The 25,900-nt window shown below is 41.9% G+C and overlaps 3 protein-coding genes across 5 annotated transcripts; all 3 read right to left on the bottom strand.

Moving 5' to 3' along the window:
• Window positions 1–3,488: 3,488 nt before the first annotated feature.
• LOC106944991 (toll-like receptor 5) lies at window positions 3,489–11,049 on the bottom strand. 3 transcript variants are annotated; one of them, XM_015028358.1, is made up of 7 exons: window positions 10,445–11,047; window positions 10,009–10,072; window positions 9,086–9,145; window positions 5,831–8,108; window positions 5,151–5,239; window positions 4,184–4,449; window positions 3,489–4,058 (listed from the first exon to the last, which is right to left on the bottom strand). In XM_015028358.1, exons 3-6 carry the CDS (start codon window positions 9,131–9,133, stop codon window positions 4,186–4,188), a joined length of 2,679 nt encoding a protein of 892 aa, XP_014883844.1. In that variant the 5' UTR covers window positions 9,134–9,145; window positions 10,009–10,072; window positions 10,445–11,047; the 3' UTR covers window positions 3,489–4,058; window positions 4,184–4,185. The 3 variants fall into 3 exon arrangements, with proteins under 3 accessions (XP_014883844.1, XP_014883845.1, XP_014883843.1); XM_015028359.1 differs by having other exon boundaries at window positions 3,489–4,449; window positions 7,670–8,108; window positions 10,445–11,049; XM_015028357.1 differs by having other exon boundaries at window positions 3,489–4,449.
• Window positions 11,050–12,482: 1,433 nt separating this feature from the next.
• LOC106944989 (thrombomodulin-like) lies at window positions 12,483–15,340 on the bottom strand. Its single transcript, XM_015028354.1, has one exon. The coding sequence runs from the start codon at window positions 14,440–14,442 to the stop codon at window positions 12,796–12,798; it is 1,647 nt and encodes a 548-aa protein (XP_014883840.1). The 5' UTR covers window positions 14,443–15,340; the 3' UTR covers window positions 12,483–12,795.
• Window positions 15,341–16,091: 751 nt separating this feature from the next.
• LOC106944990 (thrombomodulin-like) lies at window positions 16,092–20,196 on the bottom strand. Its single transcript, XM_015028356.1, has one exon. The coding sequence runs from the start codon at window positions 18,817–18,819 to the stop codon at window positions 17,203–17,205; it is 1,617 nt and encodes a 538-aa protein (XP_014883842.1). The 5' UTR covers window positions 18,820–20,196; the 3' UTR covers window positions 16,092–17,202.
• Between the last annotated feature and the right edge of the window lie 5,704 nt (window positions 20,197–25,900).

The following is a 25,900-nucleotide window of genomic DNA, read 5'->3' as shown; positions in this document are numbered from 1 at the left end:
AGCCATGACATTAAGCATTTCACAACCAAGTGTAAAGCAGCCACCGATGAGTCAGCTCCTCTAAATGTGAGGTCGTCCTTCTTGACTGGATGAAGACGAACTCCTCCCTCCGGTCAGGGATCAGTATTTGCTTCAAGCTGAAGATTTACAGTATCTTGATGTCTTTTTGTGTGCGAGGGATGGTAGGATGAAGTGGGAGTCAAATCGATTGGCTATGCCAGGTGTGTCAAACTCCAGTCCTCAAGGGCCGCTGTCCTGCAGTGTTTAGATGTGCCACAGGTAAAAAACAGTGGAATGAAATGGCTTAATTACCTCCTCCCTGTGTAGATCGGTTCTCCTGAGCCTTGCTAATGACCTAATTATTCATTTCAGGTGTGGTGCAGCAGAGGCACATCTAAAAGTTGCAGGACAGAGGCCCTTGAGGACTGGAGTTTGACACCTCTGGGCTATGCTTTCAGATATTGAATTAACATTGACAGCCACCTCGTTCAGCTCAGCACTTATCTCTTCACATTGAGGGATGCTTGTTTACAGTGCAGGCAATTTCCAGTAACATTCTTAGCGTCATATTGGTGCATTATGTACATCATGGCCAAACGTTTGCGATTGGGTAAAATTCAGGACTTCAATGGAGTCCCCGCCTCCAGGAAGCAATCGTTTATCAATACCCAAGAGCCCAGACTCTCTTTACGAAGCAAAGTGTAGAACGAGTGGCTGGTTTACCAAGCTACATTGGGAAGAGACCCCAGGGTAGACAAAGAACTAGCTGGAGGGACTGGCCTAAGAACACCTTGCTAACTCTGATAATGAGCTGGAGATAGAGATGTTTCGGTTTCCATTTTGGACTTGCTACTTTTGTAATTGGTATTGTTTTATATCAGTATTTAAAAACTGGGTGTGGTTGTAGAAATGCTCCTCAAGCCTGAAGTCCTTCCTGTTCAACAGTCACTCTGTGAAGGAAAGGAAGGAAAAATAGCACTGTGTTTTTGCTACCGTTTCACTCTGATCCGCCATCACTCCCTCAACCCCAAAACAAACTTACACATACAAACAGGTCCTAGAAAACACATTACATAAGTTAACACCCACACTGGGATTGCTTGATGCCTCTTGAAGGAAACATCTAATTTGGGCTCAGACAGCTCAGTCTCTAATCCACTGCGCCCCCACCATTGCTGGTCTTCTTTCTCCTCAGGAGCTCAATTGCCCCTGTGAAGATGAGTCCACTTCTCTAGATTCCCTGTAATTATATTTGCCTAAACGGAGGTCAAATATTAGTTGTGGCCATGGAGGGGGGTTCATGACGTTACCCCGTGAGGGAGGATCTCTCTCTCCGGCATGTGGATCTGGTCTGACTAGGACCCACAGGCCTGAAATAGCTGTGAGGAGGCCGCCGAGCTCGAGAGCTTGTTTACAGGGTAAACATTTGCTTCCAATTTTCAAATTACGTGCTGGTGGAGCTGCTGTGCTGCTCCAGATTTATGATCAGAACAGCGTTTAATTTTCAGGACACTTGAGCGATGTAGTAATTAATTGGCGTTGTACGGATCGTTTTAGATCGACTCCCTACCCCCGTTTTGGGCTGACAGAGAAGCTTATCATCAACCATGTCAATTATGGAGACTTACAGTGAAAGTTGTACATTTAAATAGAGCATGAAATATAGATGATTGACATCTGTATTCTCTAATGACATTTGATCTGTCAAAAGCCTTTGAAACTGAGGCTTTCATAGTGTATAAAGGTGCATAAATATCTGCAGCAGAATGTGGATTCTGCTGCAGAATCCACATTCATGTTTTTATCTGCTCTCTAATAGAAGTTCTCTTAAGATGTCTCAAGATCTCTTCTATGTGTCCTTTTAGCACTAATAATGCCTCCCAGACATACGGACAATCTGGAAATTCTAGGACTTGCAGCTCAAACCAAGGAGGTGGTTTGAATCAGGAAGATATTTAGGATGCCACATCTTAATCAACACATTAATCAGTCTAAAGTAGAGTAGAGAAGAGCAACAGTAGCTGTGCTTCCATTGGTCCTGAATATAAATTTTGGGAAACATTTCCTGACTGGGACACAATGCTGGCCTTCACAACCCCCTGGAACAGCAGTCAAAAAATCTGTTGGTTCTTGTAGCTTCAGCTGACTGAGAAACAAACTTTGTGGTTCAGATTTAATTTTCTGGTCTCGCAACAGATGCAACATTTTTACAGTTATTTTTTACTGCCTCTTAATAAATGCAAGTATTCTTATCTTTAAATGACCAGAAACTATTGTGCTGTATCAGCAGGCTGGGCAGATGTCTGGGTTCGAATGTGTTCACATTAATGGACTGTCCTCAGTGTATAAGTAGTCCAAGTCTGCAGACTCACCCTATTAATGTTCTGAGCAGCTGGCTCATAAAAGCTGAGAGGATACAGGCGGCCGGGGCCAAAGGGCCGGAAGCTTCCCACTGCCCAGTAGCTTCCTGTTTTCAGATGGATGTGGAATGGAAGGAAACTGGCTGACCCCTTCAGCTTCACCCCGGTCCAACTGAGCGGAGCACTGAGACGGTTTGTGGCTCTGGGATTATAGTAAGAATTTAACAGGGTCATTATTACATGAAGCAGGTTAAATATCTTGATCAGAAAGCTCTAAAACCAAACAAAATGCTAGGATTCACTGAAATCCCACGAGAAACGAGTGAAGATGCAGCTACCGCCATCTAGTGGCTAAAACACAGAGGACAAATTACACATTTGTCCTCTGCTTTTTTTCAGCTTTCACTACTTCTGGTTTCATAGTGGCAGTTTGCGTTACGTCAAGATTACTATGAAGAATATGTAAGTTGATCAAAATGAAATCACAAAAATCTAGTTTGCACAGTTTCTGTCATAAGCTCAGAATTACCAAAGACTGTAAGGAGGTCCAAATGTGCCCGAATCTATAAAAACGAACCATTTTTACTTAGTAGCATTTGAAGTACTTACAATTAGAAACAAATATGTAAATTATTTAATATATGCATAAATTATTTTTTTATACAAAAGCATACGCTATAAGTTGAATCCTGCTGCAACCCAGATTTTGTTTCATCTATCCAGATTTTTGATCACAATCAATGGGTGGGGTTATATCTATTGTCGTCAATATAGTTGGTCTAAAGGGGACTTTGTAGTCCAACCGACCATTCAGATTTTAGCGTCTGGTTCTGTAGGCCACAGGACAGTACCAATGATTATATAGAGACCTGCAGCACAGGAACTTTAAAATAATTTGTTAATTGCATTAGTAATTCTAGGATTTTAAGACTTGCAGTGAATTTCGTATGGGGTGACCAAAGCTGGTTTAGCACGTCCTCTAAAAGAAAGGCCTGTTCTATAAATATTGAAGCTTTGCTAAAACTTGTTTTCACTAAAAGCCTTTGAAACAGATGAAATGTTTATTATGTGACTTTATTTTACCAGCTGTTATTTAAAATCCATTTCCATTCATTTTTTTACTGCAGCCTGAATGCAACATCTAAGTAGCTTGTAATCACTGCCCCTTATTTTTTCATTCATTCATTCATTCATTTTTCAGTGTTTTCTAAAAACAAAAAAGAAAAATTTAAACATTCTGTTAAATCAAACTGAATTATCATTTATTCACAGAACATTTGATTCTGATGAAAGCTCCATCACACAACACAGAAAATCAAACTCCAGTTCTTTACCAAAATTTCCCCCAAAATCAGTAGTATTTATATCCCACTGGTATATTGAAAAACAAAAAATTGGGAGAACTACATCTTCCAACATTTATCACATTGCTACTGATCACTGGTATTGAACTCATCAGCACTACAGACAACAGATGTATACCCACCACCAAGTTAAACACTGAACACATGCATCTTCTCTCCGCAGGTCAAATTCTGATTTGAACGTTCTGAATAAAAACTAGTGTGCGCTGTACACAACAAGAAACCTGCACCACACTGTTCACAGTATCACACTCAATGTTCCCGATTATGGACTGGTGACTATAACTTGTGCAGAGTGAGTAGAGTCTGACTTTGTTGGCTCATAAAGGTATTCCTGTAGAAAGAAAGGCAAACAAAACTAAAGTCAGGTTTAAAGACTTGTTTGAAGGTATGGGTATTTCATTTAAGGCTGTTTAAGTTTAACAAAGACTGAGGTCTTCTTAAATATAAAGACCTTACCTTCACATTAATGGATTCCCTGCTAAGTTGTTAACTCTGATGTTCTCAAGTGGAATCTTCTCTTTAGCAGGAGGTTGGCAATCTGGCTTCACACTCTCAGGCTTGTCCTCAGCAAACTTCTTCACCTTGGTGTCTCTGAGGATCAGCGAGACAAGCCGCTCATAGAACCACTCCAGGTCCTGAGGGTCCTCGGGCCAGGTGAGGTACTCTCTCCTCTGGACAAAAGCTCTGACTGCATTGCACTTCATCAGCTGGTAGTGAGCAACCTTTGGGTTTGTAATGAGCAGATGGTTAAGATAGATGGCGACATTTCCACGCATACATTTCACAACAGGAAACACAGGTGTAAAATGGAATAACTTAGAACAAGGGTGTACATATTAAATTAAGTAAAACTTATTTAGTACATAGTCATTTCACAGGGCGATTTATTTCAAGCGTTTGTTAATTTTGCTGCCAAAAGGCTTAAGCTAAATATGATAGCTTTTGAAACAAAAGTTTCAAAGCTATCATACACTGCTGATTCATGGGTTTCAACTGTGACGAGGGACGCATCTGAAAGTTGCCAGACTCTGGCTCTCAAAGAATGAGGTTTGAGACCATTTTCATGGAGAATCTATGGAATATTAACAAGAGGGAGCTACCAAAGCAACCCGGGCTTCAATTACTCCTCAGCAGGACCACAATATGATTGGCTTCATGCTGCATTGATGCAGTAATTCATGCTTAAATTCTGTCTGAAATATTTTGCATTGGCTGTGTAAAATAATGTAATTTTTTTGAGGAAAATAATTTTGTGTTTAGCTGCAAGCCAGAATCATCAATATTAACAGACTCTTGAAATAATAAATTAAGTAACAGCCACAAATCACCTTTTAACAATATTCTAATATATGGAGAGTCACAGGTATGTTGTGTACCAGTAGTTTGTATTAACCCAGTGTCAGCAGCATAGGATTATACGCACCTTCCCTACCACCAGCATAACCAGGACATTGGTCAGCTCCTCTAACATGCGGCCCTGGGCTAAAGTGAACGCCTCCAAACACCAGCCATCTGTAGGGAGGCAGAAATGTAGTAATTCGTATGAACAGAGATAAAGACAGCAGTGAAACAACATCTGAACTGTGGTAGCTAAAATGCTCCTGTTAGAAAGATGACACAGCTGTAGGGGGTTTTGTTACTTGAAGGGACAAATCAAGAAATCTCTTGGTTTCATACTTTCTGAAATCAAATAAAGCTCACCAAGAAATTAATGAAGGATTTTTTGGATGCGTCTTCTTGGAATTGGAAATTATTCTTAGTTCTTTTTACTTTAAGATATGCCACCCGGATGGATTTCTGTATATTGAGGCTAGGAAAGTGCTAATTTGGCATTAGAATGAGGGAATGAGAACCCCCTATTACCATCTCCCTAAAGTGAGAATGAACATAGAACTTCAGAGAAGGATCTTTGTAAATACAGCTACTTGTAGATTATCTCAGAAGTTACAACTTTACACCTCATTTGGGAGTGACGCTGAAAAAGCTGTTAGATATTTGTTTTCTTCTCATAGGTGCTAAAGACAGATTGACAGAGTTCAGGGTGAAATCAGAAAACAATTGTAGCCATTTTCCCTCCAAATCTCAGTGTACATAAGGCCACACCTTTGAGGAACTCCTTGGAGACGATGCACAAGGTCTTCCTGCTTCCCCAAATGGCATCCCTGATGTTTGACAGATGATCCTCCCCAGGTAGAAAGTCTCTCGCTTCGAAGCAACAGTGGAACAGGTTCTCTTCTGCAAACTGGTTGTCTAGCTTCTTCAACAAGGCGGCCTCCACCCACCTGTAGTCGCTGTTGCTGAAGCACAGGAAGGCATCGTATTGCCAGTTGTTCTCTTGGGCAGGCGGTTTGGGGCCCTCAAGAACCCTGTTAACTACCTTTTTGTAGATGATGAATATTTGCCCTTGTAAGCGGGCGTAAATAATCCTGCTGAGTACGAGGCTGAAGACGAGAATGGCAGAGGAGATGAAAAGAGCCAGCTGAAAAGCCTGAACGTCTTTTTCCTCATCTTCACATGACTCCATGATGGTAGGAAACTCCAATAGGGGAAGATTATGGAAAGAAGCTGGGAACTCACATCTGTATTCCTGAGCCGGGCTCAGGAAGGTCACATTGGTCATGTTCAGCCACTTCAGGAAGTCCTCCAGACCGCAATCACAGTGGAACCGATTTCCAGAAAGGTCGAGGGCGCTGAGCGAGTGGAAAGTCATTGGATCAGGAGAGACCAGGAAATTGTTTGAGAGGCTGAGCGATTTTAGGCTGGCTGGGAAAACACTGGCCTCCAGATAGGTCAGGGCATTGAACGAAAGGTCGATATTTCTAATCGAGGTGAGACCCCTGAAAACCCCATGAGGAAGGGTCATCAGGGAATTGAAGCTGATATTTAAACCAATCAGATTCTGCAAATTATCAAATATGTCCAGGCAATGCCCCTGTGCCCAAGAAATCTGGAGGGAACTGTCATGAAGATCCAACACAACCAAGCTATTATTAGGAGGCATGGAAACCCCTGGATTTATAGTGCACCACAAAATGGTGTTGCCCCCGTAAAAAAAGTACAGCAGACGCTTGAAATGAGTTAAAACGACATAAAGGCCCTCCAGGTTTGTTAATCTGTTTTCTGAAATATCTAAATATTTACTGCTGTTCCACAAGCTAATAATGCTTCTGATGGAATTCAACTTATTGTCTTTTAGGAGGAGGAACTCTAAATTCGGTAGCGGGGCAGGAGATGCCAGCTGTCGCAGAGCGTTTCCTGTTAGATATAAATGATGTAACTGGGAAAGACCACTGAAGGCCTTGTCTCCAAGAACACCAATGTGGTTGTTAGACAAGTCCAAGATGAGAAGCTCTGTCAGATTGCTGAAGGTGTCGGAGCGGATCTCTCCTAACAGATTGGATGACAGGTTGAGTTGTAGTAGATTCCTCTCCAGACCAATGAAGGCGTTTGTCTCTATAACGTTTATCTTATTCCGGGAGATATCAATCATCCCCACATCTTTCAGAGCCCTAAAGACTCCAGTCTTTAAAGCAAAAATCCTGTTCCCTGATAGGTCTAAATTAACAACTGAACTCTCCTCGAGGTCTTGAAAAGTGTCTTTGTCTGGATCAGGCCTGTTGTTATAGGAAAAGTCTTTTCCAAGACTTCCAGAACATTTAAGATGAGCAATTGGAGTCCCCCTGATTGCTCTGAAAAACAATTTTAATGTCTCCAAATTCATTCCACTTCCTGAGATATCAAGGATGTTGAAGGCCATCTCTTTGAAAGGGTTTCCACAGTCCTTCCAGTCAACGTCAGATCTGAAGAAGCTGTTCGACCTCAAGCTCAGGAGGTGAAAATATTTCCCCTGGAAGCCAACTAAGTCTTTCTCACATATTTTCTCAAGCTGATTCAGATCAAGAATTAACTTTGAGAACTTTGTGAGATTCCAAAAGAACTGACCCGGATTGAGTCTCACTATGTTGTTCCCGTAGAGGTTGAGCCTTTCCAGTGACAGAAGTGGCTTCAGGTAGTTTTCTGCCAGTATGTAGTCGGTCAAAGAGCAGTAATCCAGCCAGAGATCTCTTAACCTGACCAGCCCGGCGAACGCCCGTGGCTCCAGCTTAAGGCCGACATTGTCGCCGAGAACCAGTGTGGTCAACTTTCTCTGCCTGAGGAAAGAGTCGTTCCTGATGGTGAGGACTACTTTCTGGCTTCCCAGGTCTAATTCCTGAAGTTCCTTTAAGTCTCTGAGAGAAGTCCTGTTGATCTCATGGATTAAGTTTATATCCAAATATAAGTGGGTGAGGTTGGGAGGCAGAACAGGGACCCAGATGAGGTTCCGGGCGGTGCAGTATGCTTTTTGTCCCCACAACTGGCATGATGGGTGACATGTTGCTGGCTGCAGGGAGAAAAGATGGATTCATTAAGAGTTCAGGACTAAGTACATTCAAGTTTTTCAGACTGCTCATAAATTTGAAGATGGATTAGGGTTGTTCGCCTTTTATATTTTTAACAAAATAGAAGAAGACCTTAAAAGAGCTAAAACAAAAATAAATCTCTGTATAATTACACAACAAGGTATATTATGTGTGAAATTTTTGACTTTGCCGCAATGCAAAACACTTTACTTTACAAAACTTTACAAATTTTACTATAAATTCTGGCAATTTTTTAGTAAAATCACTGAAATTTATAGTAAAGTTCTGGCAGTTTTACCATATAAATACCAATTTTTATTGTGTAAATGTGTACATTTCTGTATTTATATGGTAAAATGACCAGAACTGATGTTTATAATTACAGTGATTCTGATAACCAGCTTCCTGGCACCTTGTCAAACAGGATCTCTTTGTTTCTTCTGTGATTATGATAAAAGGAACACGACATATTTCAAAAAAAAAAGAAAATGAACACAATATGTGAACATATTACCAATAACATTACTGTAAAAAAATATAAATTTTTCATTATGCTTTCATGTTTGTGTGTGTGTGTGTGTGTGTGTGTGTGTGTGTATTATATGTACATTAACACAGCTGCCCTTTGCTCAATCAAATGATACTTTGTTGCAATTGAAATAAATGTATATATATATAGATATAAATATGGATTCACCTATTGGAGAATATTGGACCAATATCAATGTCCATCACATATTAATAATCCTACCACAGCTGATAATTGGCATTTATCTGTGTATTACCCCAACCTTTCACCATTGACATTGCTTCAAATAGAATAGAAAGTAACTGTTTTTGCCCCTCAGTGGGGACGTTTATGAGTAAAGTTAAAAGTATTAATATAACTGTACACTCAGTATGTTAAATCTCTAGAAAATGTGTGAGCTAAGGTCTAAGGTCAATGTTAGACACCAACCTGTAGATAGAAGCCAGCGCAGATCAGCTGAAGAACCAGCAGCCACATACTGTCTTGGACCTATGGAGGACAAACAGTCCCAGTGTTTACTTTGGTTCACCCAAACAGCTCGTGTTATTACTACACTGCCCACAGAGTTGTGCAATCCTTGATTTGTTTGCCCTGAGCGGATATGAAAGTGGAAATGTGTCCTGCTGTACAGATTATTAGAGCTTTGTCGGAAAAATGGTTGATGTTTCAGATTAGCAACTCTGAGTCCAAATGTCCTAGACTGCTTTTCCACTTCGGTTGTTTACTCTTAATATAATATTTCATTTTATGTGACAATATGGAGTTCAGTAGACAAAACAGAATTTCTTTGTTTATGATTTTTTTTTAAAAACAAACAAACAGTTATTTAAAATATAAACAGAAAATCAAACCAAATACAAATTTCTACATAAGCTGCTTTCTACATAAAAAAGAGCATATGTTTATCATTCCAGCGGCAGCAATCACTCGACCGTCCTGTAGTGTGACGCCAGGGGGCGCAGTTTCCCGATACACCCTGACTTTCCCCTTTACCTTAATTAGTTTGCGTGAAAACGCTGACAGTACAGCGCGAAGATAACAATTAAATAGGAAACAAGAATGAAGTCTCCCTTTTTTGCTACAAAATTAAACGGCTCAAATTTGGATGTTACATTTTTAGAGGGAAATTAAATAACTTTTTTTTTAAATCCTCTGATGAGAAAATCCAGATCAGATTTGCACCGAATATGCAAACAGTTGTTGCATTCTGTCTTGTTGTCAGTGACGGAGGAGGGAAATTTCAATTTTGTTTGATTTTTTTGTTGTTGTTTTAAATGTTTAAATAAGAAAAACAACGTAAGAAAAAACAAAAATGCACTGCGTAATTCCTGTTCTTAAACTGCCACCTGTACCTGTGACGGTAGGAGGCGCTGTTTCTTCTTTATGCCTGTAAGGCGTTTCTCCCCTTTTTCACTCCTGAACAGATAAACAAGAACATATAAACAGGACAAATTTGTAATGCTCTTTAACACAATATAAGCTTTACATTTAAATCAATGGACCCTGCGTGACGTCACGGGTTTAGCACATCAGAATATGGCAACTGACTGCTTTTTCCCCCGCTTAAAACTAAATTAATTTATGCTCATCTCTTTATTTTTTAACTACATCTAAAAATATCGACATTTTTGCTTTTATTTCTGATGAGCAGCTTCACCCACCACCCCACCCTCTCTACCTACATAGTGGGCCGCAGGTTCAGCTCAGGTTTAGCTTCACAGCAGATTTACGTTTATTGCGTAATTCGGGCCTGTCTGAATCAGTGAGTGATCAACAGAATCCACTTACTTTAAAGGCTTTAACGAGGTCGTGAAGTGACATCGTCACGTGCAAAAGCCTCCGCTCAGACTTGGAGTGGGACACATTGGGAATGTCTTTCCTCTGCTGCTGAACGAGACGGTGAAAGGAATCCCTCACTGGTGGAAAATTCGCTTAAACGCTTCTTCCAAGCATACTAGTTGCTCCATAGATTCTCTCAGTGTGTGTATGTGTGTGTTTAGAAAGACTGATTTTCCGCTGTTCTTTCAAAACGCACATAACTCGCAATTTCCTTTATGGCCAAAGAGGCTTCACCTTCCTCTTTCTTACAGGTGGCCGTGTTCCCGTCCTGGAGCTTTCCCTTTTCTCTGTGGCTCCATGTTGGCTGATAGTATCCACTTCCTTTCTGCCCCCGAAGCCTCCTCCACAGGCAGGCACTCCGACACACCCGGCAGCAGAACCAGGATGAATCCGCAGGCAGGCAGGCCGCCGTTCCGTTATGACAGATAGCACACAACGGGTTAACATATCAGGGGGCAGCAGCAGGAAAACTAATAATAACTTCCCCCATCACGGATTGTTTGCGCAAAGTTACAGTTTCTCTAGTATTAGATGTCTGTGCAAAATTCAGTGACTGAAGACTATCCTATATAATAATACATTATTTAATTTTTTTTTTTTGTTGTTGGGGTGAAGAAAAATACAGGTTTGATGTAATATTCTAATCTTAAATGTTGTTTGTTTTTTCTTTATTAGCTGTATGCAGAAAACCAGAACTAAAGCTTCAGACGCTTCAGTCTGTGCGAAATTAACTTATAGAAAGTTTTTGACTCTGATGGAGATACTGAAATAAATTAACTTTTTGGTCATATTTTAGTTTATTGAATGGGTTTATAAACAAATACGCAACATAATACAAGCAGACGGTTCTTCAAACCGGTTCAGTTATGCTAACAGTTCTTCAAACCGTCTGCTAATTGTTATCTGAATCAAGATTTAAATACAAAATTAGGTTTCAAGGCAAGTTCATTGTTTAACAATATGATTATTGTTTTTTTTAAAGATTTTTTTTAGCTTATTTCTGTTCGTCTTGTTCTAGTGCATATTGTTAATAATAATAATAATAATAATAATAATAATAATAATATTGTGTAATAATAAGGCTATTATAAGTTTAACCTACTGAAAACAGTAGCAGATAAGTTCTTTATTTTTCCTTTGTTTTGGTTATTAAATGCAGGTGTTGATGAAAACATTGTTGCTGTGACGTGTTTTGTAAATTGTCAATTTCGTTCAGTCATGTTTATGGTTGCCGCTGATTGCTGAAACATTGCATAATTACACAAAATAGCTTGCCATACGCCGTGATTCCTGTTACTCTGCATCTGTTTTTACCTCAAATAAAAAGAGATGCAGAAAACGAGACATGCTTCATCTTCTGGAGATGTTCAAAGTTTGAGTTGTTGTAAAAGTTGGAACCTTTATCTGGAATCAGGACTGATGAGCTCTTCTCACTGAAAACAATCTTTGTATTTTCTCTTCCCCGTCACCTTTACTCATGTTGTAAAAGCTTTACTGTTATTTATATATATATATATATATATATATATATATATATATATATATATATATATATATATAATTATAAGATATTCCCACTTACCTTAAGTTGCTATGGTGACACCTGAATTCCCTTCAAACTGAGACAATGAAGGTTACCTCCATTCTAACACAATATGATCCATGTGATGGTCTATTCATTTAGAACTGTGCAATTATGTGGTTACTTTCAATAATTACAATGATAATGAACAATAAATAAACATCTGTGATCGACAAAATAAGCTACTCACTAAAATATATTTGTATATTAAAATACTTGTTTTCATTTCATAGAGTATTTATTGATTTAATTTTGAATGAGAGGCACCATTTCCACTGTATCTGAGCAAATATGGGCCGAGGAACAGTTCCGTTGCAAATTAATTTATTTCCACCAGATGGCGCACCCAATCTACCACTGGAGACAAGTTAACTGAAAGAGTCATTTAAAAAATCAATCAAAAAGTCATTACGATCATTTACTTGTTCATATTACATTTTATTACCAAAGTAAAAACTGTAAACAGTTATTTTTGTCACTTCATTACATGTCGGAGGCTGTATGTGAGTTGGGCAGTAAATATAAACACGAACTGATTATTATTTTTTTTTTGTAAACCGTTTGCTGCTTCATTTACTCATCTGGCTGAGCTGCATCCTGCCAGACTTCTTCCTCAAAAGTGAGATTTTTATTTTTATTTTTATTTTTTTTGAGTCTGTGCTTCTGAAGGCTCGGCTCGTACATTCATTTACGCCTTTCGTTTAAAAGCGTCTCTCTCCTACACCACCTTGTCCCTGCGGCTGTCGCTCAGCCTCTGCAGGCCGTGCATGTCCTCCTCGGCTTCTTTCAGCGCACCTGCGGCGCTCTCCTCCTTCTTCCCTCTGCGCTGGAGCAGCACGTGAGCCGCGAAAACGGCCAACACGATGATGAACACCGTGCTCACTATGATCCCCACCAGACCCCCGGCCGTCACCGCGGAGGGTCGCCGGGTCGGGTCGGGGTGTGTGGGCGATGTGGGGATGCTAAGAGTGGAGCTTTCCTCGTCGTCGACTTCTCTGCACTGGTCTTCACCCACTAACTTGAAACCGGGCTTGCAGGAGCACACGTACCCGCCGTACGTGTTTCGGCACTCCTGGTCGCAGTAATTAGAGTCGCACTCGTTTATGTCTATGCAGAAGCTGGAGCTCCCCCTTTCCTCTAACAAGTAGCCGTCCGGGCAGAAGCACTGGAAGTTGTGGTTGGGGTCGCACTCCGCGGGGCACACCTGCTTCCCGCAGTGCAGCCTGCATTTATGCGGATCCTTCTCGTCCACCCTGTACCCCTTAAAGCACGAGCACACGTAACTTCCAGGAGAGTTGGTGCACTCGTGCTCGCACGGCGCGAGCGTGCACTCGTCCGTGTCAACGCACGCGCCGCCTACCAACCTGTAACCGCTCTCGCAGACGCACGTGTAGCCGCGTGGCGTATTCACGCACTTGAAGTTCTCCTCGGGACACTGGCGCTCGTCCGCGCACTCGTCGAAGTCCACGCAGGTCCTGCCGTCCGCGGCCAGCTGCAGACCGTGGTCGCAGCCGCACTGATGCCGGCCTCCGGCCTCGTAGCAGGTCTGCTGGCAGTGCAACGCCGCACAGGGGTCGTCCGTGCCCTCCGCCTGGCACGAGATTCTGTTGGCCGTGCTCACGGTCTTGCCCTGCGGGCAGTAGCAGATGGGGGTGTTACTGGGGTCCACGGCGCATTTGTGTTCACACCCGCCTTCGTTTATCTCGCAGTTCCAAGGAGCCCGCAGCCACTTCTTGGAGGTGCCGCAGATGTATTTGGTCTTGGACGGGAAAAGGGTGGCGATGCTTCCACTCGGCAGAGTGGAGGACTGAACATCCTCCACCTCGAACCCGTAGGGAGTCCAGTAGCGCACAGACTGCTCCGCTGCGTGCGGCAGGTTAGTGCAGGGGTCGACGAAGCTGTTCTCGCAGAGGAAGCCCGCTACGAGCTGGTCGCACGGGGTCTGCCTCCATTTAAAGTTCTCATCTCCGTTCACGGACACGCAGCGGGCGGCGGCGCAGCTGTCGTCGGAGTCCGGCTCCCAGTTGACGAAGTCGCTCTCGGTGTCCTTGGTTACCCACTGGAAGCCTCGGAGCGCCTCTGACGGGTCCGGACAGCCGCTCAGGCGGTGCAAGCCGATCCAGAAGCTCCCGGTCAGGTTTCCCAGCAGGACGGTGAGCACGTCGCTGGACACAGAGGTCCGCACCGTCATCAGGTGACTGTTCTGGTCTCTGCAGAGCTGCTGCGCAGAGCTGAAAGTGCTGGGGTCCCGGAACAGGGTGAAGCAAGCATTCACGATGCAGTAGCCGCTGGTCCGCTCTGCTCCCGCAGCTTTTCCCAGGAGGAAAACAAGCATCGGCACAAACAACCCCGCTGCGACGTTCATGTTTGGATCTCAGCTGTGCCCCGTTTAAGTTCTTGCGCGATCCGGTAATCCTTTGACTTGATTGTTTGAATAACTATTTAGGTGGTATTTATAAGCCCCAAGCTCCATATTAGGGCCCGGCGGAGGAAGGAAGGGGCTCTGAGTAACGAACTGTCGGACAGCTCGCTGCCCTTCCACTTCACATCCACAGTTACGCACGGCTTGTACGGGCTTACGCATAACTGTTTTTTCCCCCGAAAGACCCTTATATGTCCTCGTAGCCCCTCCCAACTCAGCCACGGCCATTGTGACTATCCAGTATGGCAAGCAGTTTGTGTAAATATTTGATATTCTGGAGAACTGTCAGCATTATGGCCTTCTTACTCACAGTAAGGTGAGTAAGAACTCACCTTAAACCTTACCAAAAATTTCCAAGTGACCATTAAATATCTGCACCTGTTAACTCTAGTTAACTAGGACCATTCAAAACACTATTTGATCTGAGAGGCTAATTAGTTTGTCTAACTGGTAAAATCCTAAATGCTTTAATTTGTCAACTAGTTGAATTTGCAGCTCACAGTGAACTAGTGCACACATTTAAGGGTTACTACTTAACAAGTACGTCAGTTGTTTGGTATTGTTAACAAAAAAAACAAACTTGTTGAGACACTTACTGCAGAACTTTTGCTATTTGGACTTTTAGCAGCTAGGCTAAAGTGCCAGCAGTTTGTGAAACGAGTTGCTGAGAAAAGTTTCTTTTTATTGAATTGGTTTGAGCAAAAGTGAAAGTAGTGGAGTTTAGTTGTGACCAGAACGGAGGGGCGATACGGAGGTTATTGAAAATTTCCAAAACTGCTTGCCATACTCCAAGTAATCCGTTAATTTGTGTTTGAATCGCAGTATTTCATGATGAGAAATAAATACGATCTGTTGAATATGTAGTGTTAAAAACTTAGAGTCACTTTATTTCTTTTATATGTTTATTTTAAAATAAAACTGAATTGTTGAAAGTATGCTGGTCGAATAATTTGTCAACTAGTTAAATTAGCGATTTAACCTAATTTGAGTCAATTTTTCCCCTAATCAAATTGAGAACTATCTTTTTTACAGTCCTGTAATGCGGACTTGAATCATTCTGTCTTAAAACAAAAAATAGTTTTTTTGAATACAAAAATAAAACATTTTCTTTAGTTTTTTTCATTAAACTATGAATAAAAAAGAAGAGAAAATGACCAACAACGATCATCTGTGTCAGATCTTTGTTGGTTTCATTTCCCTGTTTTGTAAAAACACTTTCATCTGCTGCAGTTTTTTCCCATCTTTTATCATTTTGAAGAGACACATATACACTTCTGTGAACTTTGCATCTTTATTCCCTTTTTATTTATTTATTGACAAACAATTTAGTGGTAAAAATACTCATACTGAAAATGTTAAGTTCAATAAATCATGTAAGAACAAGTAGGAAAATAAGCTTAATGAAGACCTTCAAACAGGAAACAGTCTGGCTCCATGGTGCTGAACGTAATGAGACTTTTTCTATGGAAGTAGAAATGAGTAATTAATGTAAAAAAATAAATAAATAAAATCATAAGAATTACTGGGGAATTGTTTGCTGTCGTCCAAATATTCGTTTGATTTTATACAGATGTTTGCAGCTGTAACATGCTGCTACATGTAATAGCATGTAGCAGCTGCTACATGTAATAGCAGCACAGTTTTACATTCACATGAAGCTGACCGGTGAGAATCAGCCTGGTACAGTAAGGTTAATAGTAGCAGTGTACAGACCATGCTAACGCTAAGTGGTTTACTCGTCAGTGACACTCATTTCAGTTCGTTTGTCACAGTCTTTTTTTTTTCTTTTTTTCTTTTTTTTTACACAATTCAGGTTATTAAAAACCTGACATCCAGCTTTCATTTAAATGTTAACATAAATACCACTTTATATTTATGACTCACGAGTCATCAGTCCGCTCTATTTACACGCTGCGGTTCTCTCCCAATGATGAAATCTGCAGTGTTTGTCAAAGGTCCACAAATCAAGCAGCTCATTTCTTTTTCTTTTTCAGTCACATCCAGTGTCGATCTGTTTTTAGCTTTACATTAAATGTAACTTCGTCAGACAATTAAAACAGAATAAATTTCAGAAATGCAGCAAATACGTGCATAGAATGTTGCATAGTTAGGAAATGTTGGAAACTGCAGCTTGCGCCAACTGTATAGTACCTGACTAGAGCTGGAAACTGATCTAACTGAATATTTTTTAATGGAACAGAATTTGTGTTAATTCTGTTTTTTTAAAGACAAGTACAGAAATCTTAAAGCTGTTTTCACTTCTCACTTCCTAATAGTATGACTTTAATTTTTCAAATATAACGTGGCCAGGATATTTTCTGTCTCCAAGGACAAACTTGGATGCACTGATCAGCCCGATCAAAACACACCGATTTTCTCTAATTAATAATAGGCTGTAATTTTTAACATTAAATGCTTAACAGATTTTTTTTTTAAAAAAGGGAAAAAATAATTTTGGTCCATAAACACATGATGTAGTCTTTGACATTTTTAAAATAAAAATCCGTCTTTATGCCTTTGAGTTTTGTAGTTCCTTCCTATTTTGTTGAATACAGCTACCTTTATCATTGTACCTGAAGGCACAGTTGGGTTTTATATTCTGAGAGAAAAATCGAAACTATCGATATCGACCGTTGGACGTCACATCGGTATGGACATCTGATCGGTGCATCCTCCTCCAGGTGAGCCCGCCTCTCGGACTCTTTACGAGTCGTTTTTAAACTGCTTATCGAACGATAATCTCTTGTAGGTCTCCGTTGTGACCTGCTGCAGGTAGAAAATATCGATGTCCGGGTGTTTTATGGAGTTCAGGTTCAGAGATGCGCAGCGTCTAAACACCTGTTTCACCACGCACGCCAGCAGCGCCGCGCCCAGCACCAGGAACACGGTGATGCCCAGGACGCTGCCTGTCTTGATGTAAGACGGCAGGGGAGCCGGTTGGAGGCTGACCGGCGTGCTGGCAAGATCAGGAGGCGACCCCGATGCGTTCTCCTCCTCTCCTCCGTTCTGCAGACGGACACACTTTTCAGTCCCCTGCAGCCGGTAGCCTTTCCTGCACACACACCTGAACCCACCGGGCAGGTTCTCACACTCGTGATCACAGAGCGCCTGGGATTCGCACTCGTCGATGTCATAGCAGGTGGCGGAGCCCTCCCAGAGGTCCAGGATGAAGCCCTGGGGGCAGTAGCACTGTTGCATGTCCTTCTTCTCCAGCGCCAGATTGTTGTTGCAGATCGCAGGACACTCTCTCTGGCTGCAGTCCTGCTCGCACTCGGTGGGGTTTTTGAGGGACACCCGGTACCCCTCCTTGCACGCGCATTGGTACACCCCGCTGACCTTCTCGCACTTCATGTGCTCGCATAATATGCAGATCGACGCGTTGACGCAGGCGCCGTCCTCCTCCACAAAGTCGTCCGCGCACCTGCACTCGTACCTCCCGTCCAGGTTGACGCACTGCTCGCCCTCACCTGTGCAGAGATCCAACGTCTCAGCGCACTCATCCACGTCCTCACAGCGTCTGCCGTCCGCCGCCAGCTTGTAGCCCTCGGGGCAGCGCTTGGCTTGAACCTGTGGTCTGGTAGCCGTGGGCTCCGTGCAGGAGAAGTTGTTGTGATGGAGAGAACGCGCGACTGGACACGTACAGGTGTTGGAGGTTTTGTTGCAGCCGTGATCGCAGCCACCCTGGAAGACCTCGCAGGACCACGGAGACTGTAACCATGAGGACATGCACAGGTGCTTGGAGTCCGGGTACTGAGCCCCGGACCGTCCCACCAGGGCCACAGTCCCCGGTGGAAACGTCTCAGACTCCAACACGTCAAAGCCCGTGAGTGTTCTGTACGTAACCGACGTGCCTCCGCTGCTCAGAACGGCTCCGCAAACCAAAGAGGATTCATACAGACACAAGAAGCCGTCCAGGGTGTTTCGGCACGGCTCGGGCCCAAACGAGACTCCGGACCCGCTCTCCATGGAGATGGCGGTGCAGTTTGTACCACCGCGCAACCAGAACCTCCCCGTGAACGTTCTCACCAGACGACTCAACACGTTCATCTGCTCGTCAGAGCCGAATGGGATCAACTGTCCGTTCGACTCTTCGCAGGCTTTCTCCGCAGTTTCAAAGTCCGCGGAGTGCTGGAAGCAGCAGAGAGCCCCGGAGCAGCTGGCGCGCTGAGAGGCGGCAGCTTCCTGCAGGAACAGCGCACAGAAAATCAGAGCCGGAGTCGCGAGATTCATGCCTGCGGAGTGAGGGCGACTTTTAATTAGGACCCCCGGTTGTATCGAACGGCTGCAATCGATGATCCGAAGCTGAAACAAGAGTCCCATTTATACATTCCTTGCGGTGTTTGTTCTTGCGCTGGTCCAAGTCAGGAAGGAAGTCCCGTTCCAGAGAGAGAGAGTGGAGTGTGGTCAGATTGCTCAACCCCCACCCTGTCCGTATCTCGAAAGAAAAGTTGCCCATCACAACCACCACACACAAACACACGCATCACAAACTCATAAGGCTACACATTTTCTCACCACCAGATGTACGCACACGAATATTTAATGACATGACAAATAATTAGATTCTCCATAACCCCTTGTCTGCTTTTACCAGAACCGCCCTCCAGTTGCGACCGGCACTGAGATCAAAAGCTGAAGTCTCATGGGAGGGGAATCAACCAGAAATACCAGAGTATTAGTTCTTCGGAATTTGGGAAATATCCCACTCTAATTCATATTAAAAGGAAAACACGATCCAGACCTCAGAGGCTGAATCAGGTCAGTGTCTCTGAGCATCTTGAGGCTGAAGAAGACTGAGTTTGGATCTGATTAGAAGGAGATGACGTGAATGAAAACTCAAAGCCCCATGTTTCTGAAAGTTCCCGATTATTCATGTAGAGTATGAAAAATAACTAAATAGCTTTGTATGTCTACTCACTAAATGAAACATGTTTTCAGTTTACATGTTTATAATTTAACCTTTTATTGAATATTTGATACGACAGATCAAATGTATCTCAATTTAAAAAATATTTTACCCTAACAGCAAACTTCATATTTTGTAGTTTGATGAATACCAGAATGTATTTTTGTTCAGAGGCGTGTCTATTTGTGTCATGTTGTCCAGGTTCCTGCCCCAGCAAAGCAGCTTCATCTCATCTCAGTCCCGCCACCATGTTGGCTTGTCGGTATCATGTTCGAAATGTTTTGGAAGTTTTACGCTCAACGAAACAGGACATGAGCCATCTGAAATGTTTTAATTTTGTTTTTCCAGTCCACAGAACATTTTCCCAACAGTGTCTGGACGTCATAAAGATTTCTGGAGGTGTTGGGTATTGGTAGGGAAAATGTGAGAGATGAGGATTTTGATATTTGAACCCGTCTATGGATGCCATTGTTGCAAATCTAGATGTCATTTGTTGGAGTCATAAAACCAGATTTCTTTACATTGAGACTATGAGTAAAACATAATAGGTACTATGCTTATCGGTTGTCAAAGTGAGTGACAAATATTCCTCCTCTGTACAAAACAGCTTCAAAAAAATCGGGTACAAAAAGGCAAAAGACTGAAATGACCAGCAACTGATTTTCTTTGTCCAAGGATGACCTCTGTTGGAAACTGGCTGTAAACAAGTCTGAGTTGCATTCCACTCTAATCCCCACACACACAGGATAAATTGATTTATTTGGGTGCAGCTTGCCTTGATGCCTAAATGACCCCAGCAGCCATTTTTCAGTAAAAAAAAAATCTTCTAAATTTTGTATTTTCTGTCTCTAACTGTTAGGGTAGAAACAGTATGTTGTCTATGACCAAAGGGACTTGCTCGTCATTTTCCTATTTTGAACATTTGCGGTTTTTGTCATTTGACATCCGATATCAACCATATCAGGGGGACATTTGTTTCCTGCTTTGACAACCAGCAGCTTAAATGGTTAAGACAGTTTTTTTTGTGTGAAGACATTTTACAAAGTTATTATAAATGATAGGTCCCTATGGATACGGATGTGATATCGCTGAGAGCTGGATGAAAATGTAAATACCTCTCCTGTGTGATGGAAGCTAACCAGCTAGTCAGATGTACACTGACTGTGTTGAACAGCAAAAGTAAAACGAAGCAATTCATGCTGAAAGTGTTCATGTCTGTGGACTCCAATACTCTATCAGACATTAGCAGTCTGCTATTTCACAAGAAACCACTGCTGTCAATGGGGCTATATTTGTTCTGCCAGTCAATGTTGCTGTTACTATGTGGAGTTACTTTGGTTAGACCTTCGGTCTGCATCAGAACACGTCATCAGCCGATTTTTGCGGTGACTGTGAGTCTGCCAGGATACTTTTAAAACTATTGAGACATGGAAATTGATGAAACGCATCGTCTTCAATGCTGCTCCACAATTGACCGTCAGACGTTTATATACTGAACTCTTCACCCTTCCTCTGAGTAAACACTAAGGCAGCTAATTATGGCTTTGAAAGAATATGATGGCTGGTATTTCTGATACCTGTATAATTATAGAACCATCTGTTACAATAAATGCAACAAAACCTAGTTCCAGGAGAGACCCTGACTCAGATGGACAAACATCCTTAGGTAATGCTCCTAGAATAGCTACTGAAGTAGGTACAAGAGACATATTTATAGTCTGTATAAATCAGTAATCACTCATAAAGTATTCAGCATATTAGTCTTTTTCCTTGGGGCGGGGGGAAAGCGATAAAGCTTCCAGGAGGAAGTTTGTTGGAACCAGGAGTTTGAATAGATTTCCTTCACCCCCCACAGGATGTAGAAGCCTGCCATGACAACCTTCCATAAACATGTCGGTAAACTACATTTCCATTGCTCCATTTTAGGCGATGGATCGGTCGAACAATCTACAGTTGAACCTTATAGATTTTCTCTCAGAGCGACTCAGAGATGGATGAAATCCGTCCGCATAAGGACAGGATGAAGCACAATAAGGCTGTAATTTGTTATACGCCCACAAAGCTGCTTTATCACTATCAACAAATTGTGATAGAGAAAGGACGTGGCTCCCCCACAGAGGGGTTGGCACCAAAGCCACGGCGTTGGAGGATGTGGTGGGATGGAAGCGAAGGGAAGGGAGTGGACGGGGCGTAAGAAAGGACATTCTTTGTTCACGCTGTTCAAACAAGAAATGATCAAGGTTTTTATAATGAGCAATTGACATTCATACTTTTGCCAGGATTACTGTATTGGGGGTGGGTGGGGACATTATAAAGAGAGAAACATTTCTGGTAAATTGGTAATAATGTCCAAGAATGCCCGGCGCCGTCAGTGTTTCCGTATTGAGGGTGATGTGAGTCAGCAGACAATAACGTATGTTTCCTTTAAATCAAAGTCTGCTCCTTCATCCTTCATTCCAGTTTTCTTTTTGTTTTATCAGTCCAATAGGAAATGAAAAGGTTCAGGTCTTTCATTAAAGCGCTGCTCTGGTTAAAACTGCCTTTCTGTGGCTGATCGCTGAGGGGGCCTCTCTGATTCCCTGATCTGTGTGGAGCATAGAGGCTGCCGACCGGCTACTGGCTCTGGGTGTCCACCTCATCCTGTTGGTAGTGAGCAGGAAAAGAGCACAATAACGTGGAATACCACTGAGCGAGCTCAGCACTATGCAAACACCTTTGTACTCTTCTGTTTCCTCTCATCCTCTGACCTGTTCCTGGAGAGACATTTCATAGCTGCACCATAATCACTTTGTGTGTCTGTTACCAAGAGGGTCTGCAAGGCCTGAACACATACACCTACAGCCTAAATGATAAGGATTGTTTGATTAAGTTTTATTACTTTAGTTCCAAAAGTTTATTCTCTTTTTTCTAATGTTTGCTTGCAACACTTCCTGTACATGTGTGTGGATTATCAACATTTCATACAATTTGACTTCAGTCTCCATGTGCTCTAATCCATCCAGCGCCTCCAGCATCAGTAGAGCAGGCTTATATTGAATAAGTAGCAGTTTGTCATAAACAGCATTTCTCCTTACAACGGTGGAGACCTAAAAGCATACAAAAGGTGCTTACTAGTTTTATTTTGTGTACCTGGTGGGCTACAAGATGGTGGGCTCTCCATAGTTACTAATGATTGAATGCGTACCTTCTCCATATGCCAAATCTGATATCATGTTATTTACTTCTGAGGTATTTGAATGTTAATCTTACCTTGTAAAAAGTGTTTGCTGCAAATCTGCGAATATGCTAAGGACTGCCAGTTCTTACAATTGACTCATTACTAAAAAAATGTTACTGACATCATTGCAGAGTTCAATATGTGCCTTCTCCCTTAAGGTTGAACATTTCGGATTACCTTTGGGTTGGCTCAGGATGCTGCAGGAGTTTTCATCTTCTTCACAGCATAGCACTCTGGTCCTCAGGGGTTGGTGTTTAGTTGTATTTCGGGTCTCATGTCCCTGAACTAACCTTTCAACAGATCTCTGTTCCAGAAATCCTTCTTTATTGGTCTCCACAAACATGGTGAGCCACAAAAGGACATTGCCATGGTAGCTGGCTGTTCCAAGTATCCAAGCATATCTATGGACATTTCGTGGAAGGAAAACGGTGAACTAAGCCACAGTGATAATTGAAGCCACAAGAGTGAAACAAAGTAAACTCAAGAGTTTGGGAGAGAATAACAAGATGTGGACTGGAGTCGGATTTTGCGGCTGATGCCAAAAACGTACCAACACAGATATTTCTGTGCCTGACCTGAACGCCACGTAAAATCTATAAAGTTTGTCAAGGAATATTGACAAAGTATTGACTACATACAATGTGCAGGACATGGACATACTTTTTAGTTGACCCATATTTCTTGATGAAAACTCTTTTGTTGCTGATCTGAATGTAATATTCTTATTTTCTGAGGAACAGAATTTGGGGTTTTCATCAAGTCTAAGCCAGAATCCTCAAAACAACCATGGTGTAATTTATTGACATTGACCCATAGATGTTGGTTTTCCATGTCCAGATCTGTTTGTGCCTCCGTTCCTCTCTCACTGAGCGCCGCCTTCGTTCAGATATTTTAAGGTTCACTGAATATTTCATCACTAGACTACCTTCTGATCTTCAGTGTCCTTCACTTGAGTTTTATTAAAGTGGAATGAAACAAGAGTCAGGGTTTCCATTTTTCGATTAGATGCTCTTTATTTTCTATTCTAAAATCAGGCTCAGCCTGGTAAACTCACGGCAGGCTTTGCTTTTGTTCTCAGAAAACTTTTTACAGTTTTTCAGTTTGATGACAGTTGTCTGTGCGTCGCATGGAGTCAAATGGCTTTCATCAGTAGAGCAGGAAAAGTCGCCTTTCCATGCCAGCAGGGATAACTCGCATGTGACCTCATGCACCTACACCCATGTCAGACATTTTTGGTTTGTCTGCCATCCAGATTCAACCTTCTTGCTGTAGATCACATGTATTAGTGATCTACAGCAGCAACCATTACAACAAAAAAGCTTTGTAAAAAGAAAGAAATAAGGAACAAATGATATTTAAAAATCCAGATTAAAATCATCATAATTAAAAAAAGGTGTGTTCAAGGGCAACTTCTTTCCTTGAGTTAATTTTAATCTGTTTAGTTCATGGAACATCAGTTTACAGCAAATGCAATCTCAAGTCATTTAACAAAACAAAACTTCAGTTCAAATTCAAAATGATCAAATGAATTCCAGAACAACCCAGTTAGATTCAGATCCAGATGGTAATCTAATGCCGTCCTAATCACATCAGTCGACCGTTTCAGGTTCATGATTCAAAGAGCTGCAAAGACTTTGGGAAGAAATAAACAGAAAGAAAGAATATATATAAAAAGCTAATGTTTAAAAGAAGCAGTTCACAAGAAAAGCAAAACGGTGAAGTGTCACTGACAATTTTAAACACCTCAGTGCTTTAAAGGGAGTTATGGAATCGTGAAGTGGCCCCACCTCCCTCTGGCAGCGCTGCGTCCTGCCGTCCTCCTCTGAGCCCCGTTGACCTGTGAGGTTCTCTTGTTCCACTGAGACAGATAACAGCTCTGCTAGTCCTGAGCCGAGGTACACGGGGGAGAAGGTAGCGCCAGACGCTCAATGGCAGGAAACACACTCCCTACAGGACGTTTGTGTGAAGCTTTCAGGTTAAACAAGCAAAAAAAAAAAAAAGTCTTACTCTTAAACTCTTATCAATGTAAACACGGAGCTTTTTTGTTTTATTACCGGTCTGCTCTGCTTGTGCTGGAAACACATTAGAAGATAAATCTTTGTGGAAAATAAAAGTGTTTGCAGGGCAGTTTTGAGAAATGTAAACAGCAAAATATTAGGAATAAAATTCTCCTTCCACTGACATTGAACATTCTGAGATATTTCCAAAAAACATGAACAAACAAAGGATACTTATGAACAGAAATATTTTGGTGATGAAAGATTTTCAACAATTAACCTTCCCTTATGAAGTCAGATTAATTTTTCATGCATGTGTGAGAAATTCTTTAGTCTCCCATTGCAACCATTCAGCTGTGCAAAACACCTGGATGGACTTAGCTCCACCCTCGAGGGCAAAGCTCCTCCTCAGAGCTGCAGTTTCTGAGCTTCGTTACAGAGCAGCTCTCCTCTGTGACTCCTTCAGACTAGTCAGCAGCAATTAGCAAACACCTGGTGGAACTGCACATCTGCTGATTTCATTATAGGATCTACTTCTCAGTGCAACCCTGGTAAAAATGTTGCTAAAGGTTTAATAGAGGAGCCATGTTGGGATGACTTCCTGAAGGTGGAGTTTCAGAAAGAGCAGGAGATTCTTAAAGAGACAGAGGGCAGATTTCAAGGCATTAAAATTACAAAGTTATGTTTCTTTTAAGTCACATTTCATAAAGTATTTTTATAAAAGTAAGATATTTACTTGACTGTGTTATAAAATTGTACCATGTGCCTGGAGAACACATCCGATAACTAAAACTGGTCAAATATTAATGTTTATTTCCATATTGTTGCTGTTTGTGCTTCTATTGGGTTTTGGTCATGTGACAGTGATGGAGTGCAGAACTACTGGGTGTTTATCTAAAGCAGAGAAACAATGTCAGCATCCATCCATCCATCCATCCATCCATCCATCCATCCATCCATCCATCCATCCATTCATTCTCTTTACACCCAAGAGGAACTAAATATATATAATGTATATAGTAACTTTCGTAATTATGAGTTACCAGTGATAACAGGTATTAATATCAGATAACAGTATCAGTCATATCGGTGCAGCCTTAGTTCATCATGTGTCGTCTGACTGGAAGCAGTGTTAGTTCTTTAGATCTTTGTTATTACGCACTAGTTTGTGTTTTGTCTATCACTAAAGAAATGTTTATAAAGTGTCTTTTGCAGACACTAACTTTCTAAAATATAAAATCGGGCTCGTTGTGTAAAGACAAGCTCACTTCTGTCCTTACA

Source organism: Poecilia latipinna, unplaced genomic scaffold, assembly GCF_001443285.1.
Source record: "Poecilia latipinna isolate Pla-1442-1.1 unplaced genomic scaffold, P_latipinna-1.0 Scaffold122, whole genome shotgun sequence".
Classification (NCBI taxonomy): domain Eukaryota; kingdom Metazoa; phylum Chordata; class Actinopteri; order Cyprinodontiformes; family Poeciliidae; genus Poecilia; species Poecilia latipinna.
Note: the sequence above shows the minus strand (reverse complement) of the source record. Positions and strands in the feature narration are given on the sequence as shown.